At 59.2% G+C, this 14,109-nt stretch overlaps 4 protein-coding genes across 4 annotated transcripts; 3 read left to right on the top strand and 1 right to left on the bottom strand.

Moving 5' to 3' along the window:
- Positions 1-1,163: 1,163 nt before the first annotated feature.
- On the top strand, positions 1,164-7,710 carry K452DRAFT_294685 (uncharacterized protein; the record flags this gene model as incomplete). Its single annotated transcript, XM_033541727.1, has 3 exons — positions 1,164-1,354; positions 1,414-1,454; positions 1,514-7,710. The coding sequence occupies 3 exons, from the start codon at positions 1,164-1,166 to the stop codon at positions 7,708-7,710; spliced, it is 6,429 nt and encodes a 2,142-aa protein (XP_033401789.1).
- A 1,123-nt stretch (positions 7,711-8,833) lies between these two features.
- K452DRAFT_263609 (uncharacterized protein) lies at positions 8,834-10,473 on the top strand (the record flags this gene model as incomplete). The annotated part of the gene is made up of 3 exons (XM_033538654.1): positions 8,834-9,103; positions 9,249-10,120; positions 10,190-10,473. Exons 1-3 carry the CDS (start codon positions 8,976-8,978, stop codon positions 10,471-10,473), a joined length of 1,284 nt encoding a protein of 427 aa, XP_033401790.1. The 5' UTR covers positions 8,834-8,975.
- A 438-nt stretch (positions 10,474-10,911) lies between these two features.
- K452DRAFT_305064 (uncharacterized protein) lies at positions 10,912-11,505 on the bottom strand (the record flags this gene model as incomplete). The annotated part of the gene is made up of 1 exon (XM_033542868.1): positions 10,912-11,505. The coding sequence occupies one exon, from the start codon at positions 11,503-11,505 to the stop codon at positions 10,912-10,914; it is 594 nt and encodes a 197-aa protein (XP_033401791.1).
- A 611-nt stretch (positions 11,506-12,116) lies between these two features.
- On the top strand, positions 12,117-14,068 carry K452DRAFT_294688 (uncharacterized protein; the record flags this gene model as incomplete). The annotated part of the gene is made up of 2 exons (XM_033541728.1): positions 12,117-12,149; positions 12,215-14,068. The coding sequence occupies 2 exons, from the start codon at positions 12,117-12,119 to the stop codon at positions 14,066-14,068; spliced, it is 1,887 nt and encodes a 628-aa protein (XP_033401792.1).
- Positions 14,069-14,109: the final 41 nt, after the last annotated feature.

A 14,109-nucleotide genomic window follows, 5' to 3' on the forward strand; every position in this document is an offset into this window, starting at 1 on the left:
GTCGTGGACGATAAGGACAGGGCCTGGGATGACGAGGCCGAATTACCCCAAGGGAAAGTCGAGGGGCCAATCGAGGGCGCGGCAACGTGGAAGGTGCATGGGAGGCGCGGGTGGATGTGCGCCATCGCGAAGCTTGGACGAGGCCCAAACCGTCATCGAGCCGCGCGCGGGCGAATCAGCGCGCGCGCAAAAGTACAGGCTGCATCCGCCGCCCTGGGTGCCGGCGTGCGTCGACCGTGGGGTAGCAGGGAATTTTTCACCGCAGGCGCATCGCAACATGCACCGACTGCGATGGCGGAGCGCGTCTGGCAGCAAGCGCATGGCACAGCTGTCAGAAGAAAGTGTGAGTTGGTGCTGCTGCATGGCCTTGAGGCGGGCATGATCAACGGCCGCAGCGCACCTCAGGCGCGTCGTTTGCGTAGGAGCTGCGAAAAACGAAAAAGCCCATTGCAATTGGCACGAATGCCCAGAGTGCGTGCCAATGAAAAAGATGGCAATGGTAATCTGGCTCTAGCGTGTTCCCCACCTTGAGGTCAGACCTGAGCCCGCGGTGCCGGCCTTCATAAGTTGCCTCTCCCTCCGCCATCGCTGTGGTCCTCTTGCTCTCTCTTGCTACCTACCTACTCCTGCCTCCGCCCAGCTCCCCGCCTTTCACCTCTACAATTCCACCCACGTCTGGTAGCGTTGCGCAGGCCCTCTTCTCGCCCCGCAACTGCCCCAAAGTACCTACATTCCAGCCCGTGAGTCCGTCCAATCCACTCTCCCGTTCCGTGCACCCACGCGGCTCTGTGATTCGCCAAAGCCCTTATCAAACACTGCCCTTGTCGAGCAGCGCAAAAAGCCTTCACTACATCATCGCTCGTGGAGATCGCCGCTTGTAGACTGCGACGACTGGCTTTTTGCCTTTTCCCATACTTTCACACAACGCCGTGCCCAGCCATTCTTCAGGCCGACCATTGCCAACCTTTGTCGCCGACTCTTCCTGCCTTCTCACTTTTCCTCAACCCACACCGCGCCACCCAAAAAATCTTCCCCGCGGCCTCACTGACAGCCAATCCTCAGACGGTAACACTACTACGCGACACCGCGAACCAACCTCTTACTCGACGCAAGCTTCGGTACACCCTCCACATCCTTACGCGATTCGGCCTCTCGCCGAAGCTATGGGTCGGGTCTCGTTTGCCGAAGATGTAAATCAATGCGACAGTCAGATTGAGGAAGAACAATACGCGCCCAGCGTGTACGAGTACCAGAACACGCCCGAGAACAAGTCATGGGCAGGCACGCTGCCAGTCAAGCAGGGTCTCTACGACCCTGAACTGGAGAAGGATGCCTGTGGTGTCGGCTTTGCTGCGTAAGTGACCTTGGCACGCGACACTCACCTGCTGGACTTACAAACTGACGATCCCGTAGCAACATTAAGGGCAATGCAAGCCACAAGATTGTCAGCGATGGTAGGAACTTCACCCTTTTATATATGGCGAGCTATGTGACTGATTAGAGATTGTTATAGCCCGGAGCCTTCTGTGCAACATGACCCACCGTGGTGCTGTTGGTTCGGACGCCAGAGATGGTGATGGTGCCGGTGTCATGACCTCTATTCCCCACAAGTTCTTCGTGAAGAACTTTGAAAGGGACCAAGGCATTAAGTTGCCTCCCCAAGGCCAGTATGCGGCTGGTAATCTCTTCTTCAAGCCGGACACGGAGGTACTGAAGGAGACTATTGCGACGTTTGAGGAAATCACGGACTCTCTGGGGCTGCGGGTGCTTGGATGGCGAGAGGTGCCTAAGGACTCTACGCTGCTTGGTCCTGCTGCTCTTTCCAGAGAGCCCATCATCTTGCAACCTTTCGTTGTCGCGAAGGAGGCGTACGGCACTGAAAACGTGCCGAAGGAGACCTACTCGCAGGAGTTCGATGAGGCATGGTTCGAGAGACAGCTGTACGTGCTGCGCAAGAGAGCTACGCATGTTATCGGTCTTCACAACTGGTTCTACCTCTGCTCTCTCAGCAACAAGAACATTGTCTACAAGGGCCAGCTCTCGCCCTCTCAGGTCTACGAATACTACTTCGATCTGGTCAACGTCGATTACGAGGGACATTTTGCCCTTGTACACTCGCGTTTCTCCACAAACACTTTCCCGAGTTGGGATCGTGCACAGCCTCTGAGATGGGCTGCTCACAACGGTGAAATCAACACTCTGCGCGGTAACAAGAACTGGATGCGTGCTCGTGAGGGTAACCTCAGATCGGACCTCTTCGGTGATGAGCTGGAGCTGCTTTATCCCATCATCGAGGATGGTGGCTCCGACTCTGCGGCATTCGATAACGTCCTGGAACTTCTGGTCATCAACGGTGTTCTTTCTCTTCCCGAGGCTGTCATGCTCATGGTCCCCGAGGCATGGCAAGGCAACCAAGCCATGGACCCTGCCAAGCAGGCGTTCTATGAGTGGGCTGGTTGTATGATGGAGCCTTGGGATGGCCCCGCTCTCTTCACCTTCGCCGATGGCAGGTACTGCGGTGCCAACCTTGACCGTAACGGCCTGCGTCCTTGCAGATACTACGTGACGGATGATGACCGCATCATCTGCGCGTCCGAGGTTGGCACTATCAACATCGATCCGGAACGGGTCATCCAGAAAGGCAGACTGCAGCCCGGCAGGATGCTTCTCGTTGACACAGTCGCTGGCCGTATCGTCGATGACAGTGAGCTTAAGCAAACTGTCGCAAACAGGCACGACTTCCGGGACTGGATCCAGAAGCACTTGCTCACCATGGACGGTGTCTACAAGACCTTGACTGAGAAGGGCCAGGACCTCTCTCACACCATTACTGAGACCCGCGTACAGGAGGATCCCCGCTTGAAGGCTTTCGGTTACTCTTTGGAGCAGGTCAGCCTGATTCTTGGCCCTATGGCCGCAGACTCCAAGGAAGCTCTGGGTTCCATGGGCAACGATGCACCGCTGGCCTGTCTGGCTCGGCAGCCTCGCTTGCTGTATGAGTACTTCCGTCAGCTTTTCGCACAGGTCACAAACCCGCCCATTGATCCTATCCGTGAGGCTGTCGTCATGTCCCTGGAAGCCTACGTTGGACCTCAGGGCAACTTGCTGGAAATGGATGAGACTCAGTGCCACCGTCTCCTCCTACCCTCTCCCGTCCTGTCCATCGAGGAGTTTAACGCTCTGAAGGGCATTCAGGGAGCCTACTCCAACTGGTCCAGCAAGGTCGTCGATATCACTTTCCCTAAGAGTGAAGGAGTCCAGGGTTACATTAACGCTCTTGACCGCATCTGCGATGCTGCTACGGATGCCATCAACAATGATAACAGCGTCATCATTCTGTCCGACCGCGCTGTTTCTGCGGACCGTGTTCCGGTCTCCGCTCTGTTGGCCACCGGCATGGTCCACCACCATCTCGTCAGGAACAGGTGGAGGTCGCAAGCTGCTCTCGTCGTCGAGACTGCCGAGGCGCGTGAGGTCCACCACATGTGCGTCCTCGTCGGTTACGGTGCTGATGCCATCTGCCCGTACCTCGCTATGGAGTGCATTCTCAAGATGCACCGCGAGAAGCTCATTCGCAAGAAGATTGAGCCTAAGCAGCTCATCGACAACTACAAGCACTCTTGCGACGGTGGTATCCTGAAGGTCATGTCGAAGATGGGTATCTCGACTCTTCAGTCGTACAAGGGTGCACAGATTTTCGAAGCCCTCGGTATCGATGACACAGTAGTTGACCGCTGCTTCACCGGCACTGCCACCCGCATTAAGGGTATGACTTTCGAAACCATCGCTCAGGACGCTTTTGCCCTGCATGAGAAGGGTTACCCCAGCCGCAGCATCGTCGAAGTTCCTGGCTTGGCCGAGACTGGCGAGTATCACTGGAGAGATGGTGGCGAGTCGCACGTCAACGACCCGACCGCCATTGCCAACGTGCAGGATGCTGTCCGCACCAAGAACGACAAGTCCTACGAGGCTTACTCCAAGACCGAGTATGAGCGTATCAAGGATTGCACGCTCCGTGGTCTTCTTGACTTCAACTTCGAGGAGTGCACTCCTGTCCCCATTGAGCAAGTCGAGCCCTGGACCGAGATCGTCAGGCGCTGCGTCACTGGTGCCATGTCTTATGGCTCTATCTCCATGGAGTCTCATTCTACCCTTGCCGTTGCCATGAACCGTCTCGGCGGTAAGTCTAACACCGGCGAGGGCGGTGAGGACCCTGAGCGCAGTCTTCGTATGGAGAACGGTGATACCATGAGGTCGGCCATCAAGCAGATTGCCTCCGGCCGTTTCGGTGTCACGAGCCACTATCTTGCCGATGCCGATGAGCTTCAAATCAAGATGGCTCAAGGCGCCAAGCCCGGTGAAGGTGGTGAGCTTCCAGGCCACAAGGTTTCGCCATCTATTGCTAAGACCCGCCACTCTACTCCTGGCGTCGGTCTAATCTCGCCTCCTCCTCATCACGATATCTACTCGATTGAGGACCTGAAGCAGCTCATCTATGACCTCAAGTGCTCCAACCCCAGGGCTCGCGTCTCCGTCAAGCTTGTCTCTGAGACTGGTGTTGGTATCGTTGCCTCGGGTGTCGCTAAGGCCAAGGCTGACCACATTCTGATCTCTGGTCACGATGGTGGCACTGGTGCTTCTCGTTGGACTGGTATCAAGTACGCCGGTCTACCTTGGGAGTTGGGTCTTGCCGAGACCCACCAGACCCTGGTTCTAAACGACCTCCGTGGCCGTGTCATTGTCCAGACTGATGGTCAGATTCGTACCGGTCGTGACATTGCCATCGCGACTCTGCTGGGCGCTGAGGAGTGGGGTTTCGCTACTACCCCTCTGATCGCCATGGGCTGTATCATGATGAGGAAGTGTCACTTGAACACCTGCCCTGTCGGTATCGCTACTCAGGACCCTGAGCTTAGGAAGAAGTTCACTGGCACGCCCGAGCATGTCATCAACTTCTTCTACTACGTCGCCAATGAGCTTCGTGCCATCATGGCTAAGCTTGGTTTCCGCACGATCAACGAAATGGTCGGCCGCTGCGATGTTCTTCACGTCCGCGATGACCTCCGCACTTCCAAGACGGAGAACATTGACTTGTCCTTGATCCTGACTCCGGCTCACACCCTGCGTCCTGGTGTCGCTACCTACAACGTTCGCAAGCAAGACCACCGTCTGCACGTTCGTTTGGATAACAAGCTCATTTCTGAGTCCGAGTTGGCTCTCGAGAAGGGCTTGCCGACTCGCATTGAGTGCGACGTTATCAACACTGATCGCGCTCTGGGTGCCACGCTGGCCTATCAGATCTCTAAGAGGTACGGTGAGGCTGGCCTTCCCCAAGACACTGTCCATGTCAACATCCGTGGTTCTGCGGGTCAGTCCTTCGGTGCCTACTGTGCGCCAGGTGTCACTCTTGAGCTTGAGGGTGATGCAAACGACTACGTCGGAAAGGGTCTTTCTGGTGGTCGCCTCATCATCTACCCGCCTAGGTCGGCGGTCTACAAGGCTGAGGAGAACGTTATCATCGGTAATGTCTGCTTGTATGGTGCTACTCGCGGTACGTGCTTCTTCCGTGGTGTCGCTGCCGAGCGTTTCGCCGTCCGTAACTCCGGTGTTACGGCCGTCGTTGAAGGCGTTGGTGACCATGGTTGCGAGTACATGACTGGCGGTCGTATTCTGGTTCTCGGCTCGACTGGCCGTAACTTTGCTGCTGGTATGTCCGGTGGTATCGCGTATGTTTTGGACATGCATCACGACTTTGAGGGCAAGGTCAACCAGGAGATGGTTGAACTTTGCAGTGTCGAGGATCCCACCGAAATTGCCTTCCTCCGCGGTCTCATCGAGGATCACCACCACTACACCGGCTCTGAGCTTGCTGCCCGCATTCTGCTCGACTTCACCCGCGCCCTCCCTCGTTTTGTCAAGGTTCTTCCCATCGACTACAAGCGTGTCATGCAGGAGACGGCTGCGAAGGCTGCCGAGGCCAAGAAGAAGGAATACCCTCTTCCCATTCTTCCTGGCAACCCTGTCCGTGCCGCACATGAAGAGACCAAGAAGAAGCAGCACGAGAAGGATGAGAAGGAAAAGAAGAAGAGCGACCTTCTGGACATTGAGGAGAGTGTTGGTGATGCCAAGGCCGAGAAGAAGAGGTCCGCTTTGGTGCTCGACAAGACTCGCGGCTTCAAGATGTACCAGCGCCGCTCCGAGAAGTACCGCAACCCTAAGACCCGTACGCGCGATTGGCAGGAGCTGTCTCAGCGTCTCAACGAGGATGAGCTCAAGTACCAGACCGCTCGTTGCATGGACTGCGGTGTTCCTTTCTGCCAGTCTGACACTGGTTGTCCCATCTCCAACATCATCCCCAAATGGAACGAATTAGTGTTCCAAAATCAGTGGCAAGATGCCCTGCGCCGTCTGCTCATGACTAACAACTTCCCCGAGTTCACCGGTCGTGTCTGCCCGGCTCCTTGCGAGGGCGCCTGTGTCCTTGGTATCAACGAGGACCCGGTCGGTATCAAATCCATCGAGTGTGCCATCATTGACCGCGGATTTGAGATGGGCTGGATGGTTCCTTCTCCTCCGAAGTTCCGCAGCGACAAGAAGATTGCCATTATCGGCTCCGGTCCCGCCGGTCTCGCTGCCGCCGACCAGTTGAACAAGGCTGGCCACACAGTGACCGTGTATGAGCGTGCTGACCGCATCGGTGGTCTGCTCATGTACGGCATTCCTAACATGAAGCTCGACAAGAAGGTTGTTCAGCGCCGTGTCGACTTCATGGCGGCTGAGGGCATCAACTTCGTTACCGGTGTCCACGTTGGCGAGGGAGATATCACTATTGACTCCCTGCGCGGCGAGAACGATGCGGTTATCCTCGCCACTGGTGCCACCGTTGCTCGCGACCTGCCTATTCCCAACCGCAACCTTCAGGGCATCCACTTCGCCATGGAGTTCTTGCACAAGAACACCAAGTCTCTCCTCGACTCCAACCTTTCTGATGGAGAGTACCTTTCCGCCAAGGACAAGCACGTCGTTGTCATTGGCGGTGGTGATACTGGTAACGACTGCATCGGCACCTCGGTCCGTCACGGTGCCAAGTCCGTCGCCAACTTCGAACTTCTGCCTCAGCCCCCAGCTGAACGCGCTCGTGACAACCCCTGGCCGCAATGGCCTCGCATCTATCGTGTTGACTACGGCCACTCGGAGGTCAAGACGCACATGGGCAAGGACCCTCGCGAGTACTGCGTTATGTCCAAGGACTTTGTCGACGACGGCAACGGCAACGTCAAGGGCATCAACACGGTCCGTGTTGAGTGGACGAAGTCCGCCACGGGCGGCTGGGATATGAAGCAGGTTGAGAACTCGGAGGAGTTCTTCCCTGCCGACATGGTCCTGCTGTCCATGGGTTTCTTGGGTCCTGAGGACCGCGCCATCGGCGGCGAAATTGAGCGCGACGCCCGCAAGAACGTCAAGACACCCCCAGGCAAGTACGCCACGAACGTGTCCGGCGTCTTCGCGGCAGGCGACTGCCGCCGCGGCCAGTCGCTCATCGTCTGGGGTATCAACGAAGGCCGCATGGCCGCGCGCGAGGTCGACGCCTTCCTCACCGGCGTTGGCTCCCAGCTGCCTGTTACGGGTGGTATTGTCAAGCGTCCGCCCTACGAGTTGATGAGCGGTGCCGAGGGTGCCCCCACCGAGCTCATCACCGATGCTGCTTGAGCGCCGCAACTGCTCACGACGAGATGATGAAGTTGCTAGTACTCATCGCGCTCTTGACGATGATTACGACGCCTCCTCTTTGCGATACCCCTACATGGCCAATTGTACAGCGTAACGATAGACGATGACGGTGCGAGATCTTCTTCATTTTCTGCTTTCTTCTTTTTTCTTCTCATTTCATGGTTGGCGAACAAGTGCAAGGAGTTAAAATGAGGATGATAAAGGCCTCAAACGCTTGTACGATAACGACACTGGACGAACGGACAGGTGGGCAGGCCAAGGGATTGCAAAGGGGAAGACAGGGAGAGGAAAGACGTTCGATGCTTTGGTTTCATCACCACTCGCTCACTTGCTTGCGGCACCGATCGATGCTTTCTTGTTCTCTCTTGGCTCTTTGGCGCCGTGCGTGCCTACCGCTTCCCTCGGCCACAGTCACTTCGGACGGGAAAAGAAGACGAGGGACAGGCGGAAGTAGGAAGAAAAAGCACGTCAACCAGCTGGGTTACTGCTAAGTAGCTAGAGCGAGAACGAGAGTAATGCAATGATAAATTTGCTCAACTTGCCTGTGTATGCTTTGTGTGAGTGTTATTACTTCATTTTGTCAACCCTATACAGATATAGGGCAGATCGAAATGCTCTGAAATTTGATTGTCAACTCTAGAAACTAGGTAGGCATGAAGCTATTTAAGAACTCATGAAGGGTATGTGGTTTATGATATCATCTATCACATTAACTGTATTAGGCTGACGAAGAAAGGCTACGTAGTAATAACGTCCGTTACTATGAAGCGAGAGCCACCGTGAAGCGAGATGGTGCTACTCGTACGGAGTAGAAGAAGAGACCAAGTTGAGGTGTATAGAGTCTGTATGTGCTCTAAGAGCTTTTCACCCATATCCAAGACTCGGGCTGAGAGTTAGGTAAGGAGTACTCTATAGGGACTGCTTGTATCGTCCCCCGTCTCCCTAGACGGTAGGTCTCGGTTCGTAGTAACCGACGTCGCGTTATATCGCGATCTCTTTGGTCGATAGGGTAAGTTCGGGCTTAGAACTAGACAAGAAGTACTCTATAGGGACTGCTTGTGTCGCCCCCTGTCTCGCGAGACGGTGGATCTCGGTTCGCGGTGGCAGACGTTACTATGTTGGCGAGAACGGAGCGAGTCAAGCAACGAGCGCACACGATTCATGCTCTCGTGCGCGACTCACTTTTTACGACGACGCTTCCACAGCAGTGACTCCAACATAAAAAAAGAAACAAACAGCCCGCAATGCCCGAGATCACCGAGCAGATCGAAGTGCCCGTGGGCGCGACCGACGCCCCGCTCGACCGGCTGCCCTTCCCGCCGCTGACCGCGCAGCACATCCTCAACTGCTCGTACCACGCGTGGCAGCCGCGGTAAGCAGACGCTTTTGCCCCACCTTCATCCCACCCTCTCTGCTCAGCAAGCAAACAAAGAACGACAAAACGAAGATAAAGATGAAGAAAAGGAAAAAGCAAGCAAGCACAAACTGACCAATCGCGCCCCGCCGCGCCACCACAGCTACCGCACCGTCACCCCCAAAGCGCGCCTCGTGCCTCTCAGCGCGGCCTTCTTGGCCTACCTGCGCGCCGACGGCATCGTGCTCCCGCCCGACGCCGACGAGCCGCGCCAGGGCGACTACTCCTCGGACGACGACAGCGGCATCTTCAGCGCGACCGAGAACCCCGACGCCGCCGCGGACGACAGCGACGACGAGGCCGGCGCCGACCCTTCGGCCGAGTGGCGCGATGTGCACCAGGCCGTGCAAACCACCATCGCGGAGCTGGGCGGCAAGGTGGTGCCCAAGCTGAACTGGAGCGCGCCCAAGGACGCGACGTGGATCAACGCGACCAACAGCATGGAATGCCGCAGCGCCAACGACGTGTACCTGCTGCTCAAGAGCTCCGACTTTGTGACGCACGACCTGGAGCACGCGCTCGACGACTGCGAGGACGCCGAGGCTGGTGCCGGCTCCACCGCAAAAGAGATTCCGTACTACCTAGTCCTGCGCAAATACGTCCAGCTCAACCCCTCGCTCGAGTTCCGCTGCTTCGTGCGCAACCGCCGCCTCCTGGCCCTCTGCCAGCGCGACCTCAACCACTTCGACTTCCTCTTCCAGGACAACATGTCGACGCGCCTGCGCTCGCGCATCCAGTCCTTTTTCGACGACAAGATGCGCGACTCCTTCCCGGACCCCAACTTCGTCTTCGACGTGTACGTCCCGCCGCCGCACGACAAGGTCTGGCTCATCGACGTCAATCCCTGGGCACAGAGGACCGACCCGCTGCTGTGGAGCTGGCTGGAGCTGCTGACCATGGACGGGCCCGACCGGTGGGAGCAGAAGAGCGAAAAACCCGAGAAGACGGTGCGCATTCCGCTGCGGCCCAGCGGCAGTGGCATGGCGGCGGCGTCGGGTGGGGGTGCCTCGAGCGCCGCCGACAGCCCCGCGCAAGATGGCGAAGACTCCGGATCCGACACCGAGACCCCCTCAGATAGCGAAGACGACGACGACGACGACGTTGACGCCGAGCTATGGGCGCCCGAGCTGCGACTCGTGCGCAAAGACGACCCCGAGGCCTACGGCTTCGCGACGCCGCAGTACTCGGCGCACAAGCTGCCGCGCGACGTCGTGGACGCGAGCCGGGGCGGCGAGGGCTCGTTGCGCGAGTTTGCAGAGCAGTGGAAGGAGATTTTGGCGAAGCGGCAGAAGGAGGACGAGGAGGCGTCTGATTCGGACTCGGACTAATAGGGAGATGGTGCTAAGTGGCGGCTGCCTGATGCATGATGATGGCTCGGAGAGGAAGCCGTGTTGAGCTGGTTGCACGGTTGAAGTCTGGCTCGAGCGGTCTAGGAGTGGCTTGTTGTCGGCAGGTGCGTCCCGGATGGCGAGCATTGGCACGGCGCGAGACGCTTCGTAGACGTGCGGTCAGAGACATGTCGAACACGGCTCTTCTTCTCGGCGTGGCATGGCGCAAGGCTATTCAAAGGCTGAATCGGAAGGAGAAGACGAAGAATGATGTTGATTGAGGAAGAAAAACACACACAAAGAGCTACGACCAACCAAACACAAGAAAAAAACACAGCTGCAGAACTGCCCAAGCAGCCACGCTAATCAAACCAATTAAGCAGCGTCTTGACCCCACTGAGGGTCTTCTTCCAAGAACCGTTAACAGCGGTGCCCCAATCACCGGTCTAGAACCTGCTGGTCGTGGCGGTGGGACTGGGTGAGAGACGGGGCGGTAGGGAGAGGCATGGCGACGTTGCGCGTCGTGGTGATAGTGGCAGTGGTGTCGGTGTCGGCGTTGGCGTCGGCGTCGACATGGCCATCGTCGAGGAAGACGAGGAGGGCCTTTCCCTCTCGGGCCTCCTCCCCGTCGTCGGCATTCAGGTGGTGGTGGTGCAATTTCCTTTCGTCGTCGTCCGCATCCTCCTTTCCTTGCTCGTCAAACAGGCCCTTCTCGGCCTTCGCCCGCTCGCTCACGTGCTCCCCCGCGTCAGACACGAGCAAGGCAAACGCAGGCGACGCCCCGCCGCCGGTCCAGGAGCGCAGCGCGATGTCGGATGCGGTCGTCGGGGTGCGTGCGGGAAAAGCCGCGAGAGCTGGCGCCGTGGGCGTGAGGAGGGCGGACAGGCGCGAGGCAAAGGCGCCTTCGGCGTCGTAGTTGTATTGGGGGAGGGCGTGGAGGGGTCTCGCGAGGAGGAGGACGAGAGCCGCTTGGAGTAGGACGAGCAGAGGTGGTGGGAGGAGCGAGAGTGAGGGATGCGTGGGGAGGCGCATCGTGTGGTGGTGGGCGGTGGGTGATGCGTCGACGGGTCAGAGGAAGCGCGCGGCCATTTATTTCTTAGTAGAAGCAGAAGGCGCAGTGGCTGGCAGCAGGAGGCAGGCAGGAAGGACGCGAGGAGCAGGCAGGCAGGCAGGCAGGCAGAAGCTAGAAGAAGAAGAAGAAGGCACGGAATGCAGGCAAAGATAACGCTCGCTCTCGCTATCAAAAAATACAGTAACTACTACATTTAGGCTGCTGGTGCACATGCAGCACACACGCGGGAACAGGCACGACAGGCATGCTGGGCGGACGCGGCCCGGTATAGGTAGCACTCCGAGGAGGTGGGGCGTGCAAGGGAGCGAGTGGGCATGGCGAGATTCTTTGGCTATGGCGGGCGGGGGCTGGGCTGGGCCTGGGCCTGGGTTTGGGATGGGCGCCAGAATGCTTGGCTGTGGACTGTGGGCTGTTGGAGGTTGGGTTGGGCGAGGGCGAAACGAGCGCGGAGCCTCATCCATCACCCGCTGCTCGGGCAGATCCGCCGCCCGCCAGCCAGCACCAGCCCAGCCCGTGCATCGGCCAACCAACCCAACGCCGCATCGATTCGTAAATAAACATCCCACCCAAAATGCTGTCGCTGCCGCTCATAATCCCACGCGACGTGAGCCCCGCCCCACACACACACACCACTTAACAACGATTGACTAACGCCCGCGGGCCCCGCAGGACCACACCATATGGCAGTCGACAGCGGCGCAAGCGCGCCTGCGCCCGCCCTCGCCGGCCTCGGACCAGCAACAACAACAACTACTACAACAGCAGCAGCAACATGACGCACTAGGGGGGCGCAACGCGAGCATGGGGAGCGGACGCCGCAGCGGCGGCGGTGGCTCGGCGCTGGCGGCGCTCGCGCACGACGAAAACACCATCGAGCAGCGCAAGCTCAACGTGCGCCGCTTCGGGGCAGGGTGGATCCGGCCGCCGGGCGTGGCCAAGACGTTCCAGGCCGCCATGGACGAGGCCGCCGAGCGCGAGGAGCAGGAGGCGCTGGCGCGGCGCGAGCAGGCGCTCATGGAGCTGGCGAGCGCGCAGGAGCAGGAGGAGGAGGAGCGCCGGCGCCGCGAAATGATTGAGCGCGGCATGGCGGAGGAGGAAGAGGGAGAGGGTGCCGTCGATCTGGACGCTGATGTCCCGGATTTGGATGACGATCGGGAGAATGAGGCCGAGGATGAGACGTTTGATGATGATGATGATGATGATGATGAGGTGGAGAGCGAGGTCGAGGATCTGGACGCCGATGTCCCCGAGGGGAGTCTGGGGGCCGCGAGCTCAGAGGCCGAGGACGAAGAAGGCGTCTCTGGCTCGGTTGAAGGCGACCTCGACGCCGACGTGCCCGAGGGCAGTCTCGGCGGCGGCAGTGGCTCCGAAGAGGAAGAGCAAGAAGAAGATGATGACGATGACGAAGACGAAGAAGAAGAAGAAGAAGAAGCCTCCGACGACGACGACATCGAAGATGTCTCCTCGCCCGCCTCCGTCTCGGCTGCCGCCTCGCCCACCGCCGACGTCACGTTCAACGAAGAAAGCATCTACGCCGACGCCTCGCTGCTCGGGCCCGACGAAAACGACGAAAACGACGCGCACCAGCACTCGCCACGGCCGGGCCAGCACCGCCTGCTACAACAACAGCATCAACATCAACACCTGCACCACTACCAAAACCACAACCAGCACAACCAACTTCACCAGCACCACCAGCAACAACAGCAACACGACGCGGCCGAAGCCGCCTCGGCCGCCTGGGTCGTCGCGCGCGCAGAGGCCGAACTCGCCGGCGACCTCCAGGACGAGCGCGACCTCCTCGACGAGTCCACCGACTTGCTCGACGCCGACGCCCCGGAGCCAGGGGAGTACGAGCACACGGACACGGAGCTGGAAGACGACTCTACCGCCGCGGACCTCGAGCTCTCGTCCCTCTCACACAGTGGGCGCCTGAGCGGCAGCTTCGCGAGCTTTGGCCGCGCGGGCGTGGGCGTTGGTGCTGCTCCTAGTCTTGGTGCTGGTGCACCATCCAGGCGCCGGTCCAGCCGCCTCAGCAGCGCGGCCGCAAGACTGAGCGCCGCGGCGGGCTCGGGCGGCCTGTTTAGCCCTGCTGCTGGTGCTACGGGTGGCGGGCGAAACGAACTCAACCCCTTCGTCAGCGGGCCCGGCGCGCGGCGCGCAGGCAACCTGTTTGCTGCTGCTGCGGCGGCGGCGTCCGCGCGTGGTGGCAACAACAACAACAACAATAACGGTGGCAGTGGCAGCGGCATCAGCGCGCTGACCCTGCATCGGCGGCCCTATGGGCATGGGCAGGGGCAGGGGCAGGGGCGGGGGCAACGGGCGTCGCGCGCCAGCCTGCTGAGCGAGGACCAGAGCTCGCTGCTGCTGGTGGATGCGTCGTCTTCGTCGCTGCTGCTCGGGGCGGGGGATAATAGCCCTGCGGCGGGGAGGGGGCAGGGGCAGGCGCGGGGGCGGGGGCTTGCGAGGGATAGTCCGTCGTGGATGCAGCCGCCGGTGAGGAGGGGTGCGGGGAGGAGGTGAGGTCTTGTGTGTTGTGAGTGCTGGGTTTTTGCTTGTGTGGT

The sequence above is a fragment of the Aplosporella prunicola genome (genome assembly GCF_010093885.1).
Source record: "Aplosporella prunicola CBS 121167 unplaced genomic scaffold K452scaffold_3, whole genome shotgun sequence".
Taxonomy (NCBI): Eukaryota; Fungi; Ascomycota; class Dothideomycetes; order Botryosphaeriales; family Aplosporellaceae; genus Aplosporella; species Aplosporella prunicola.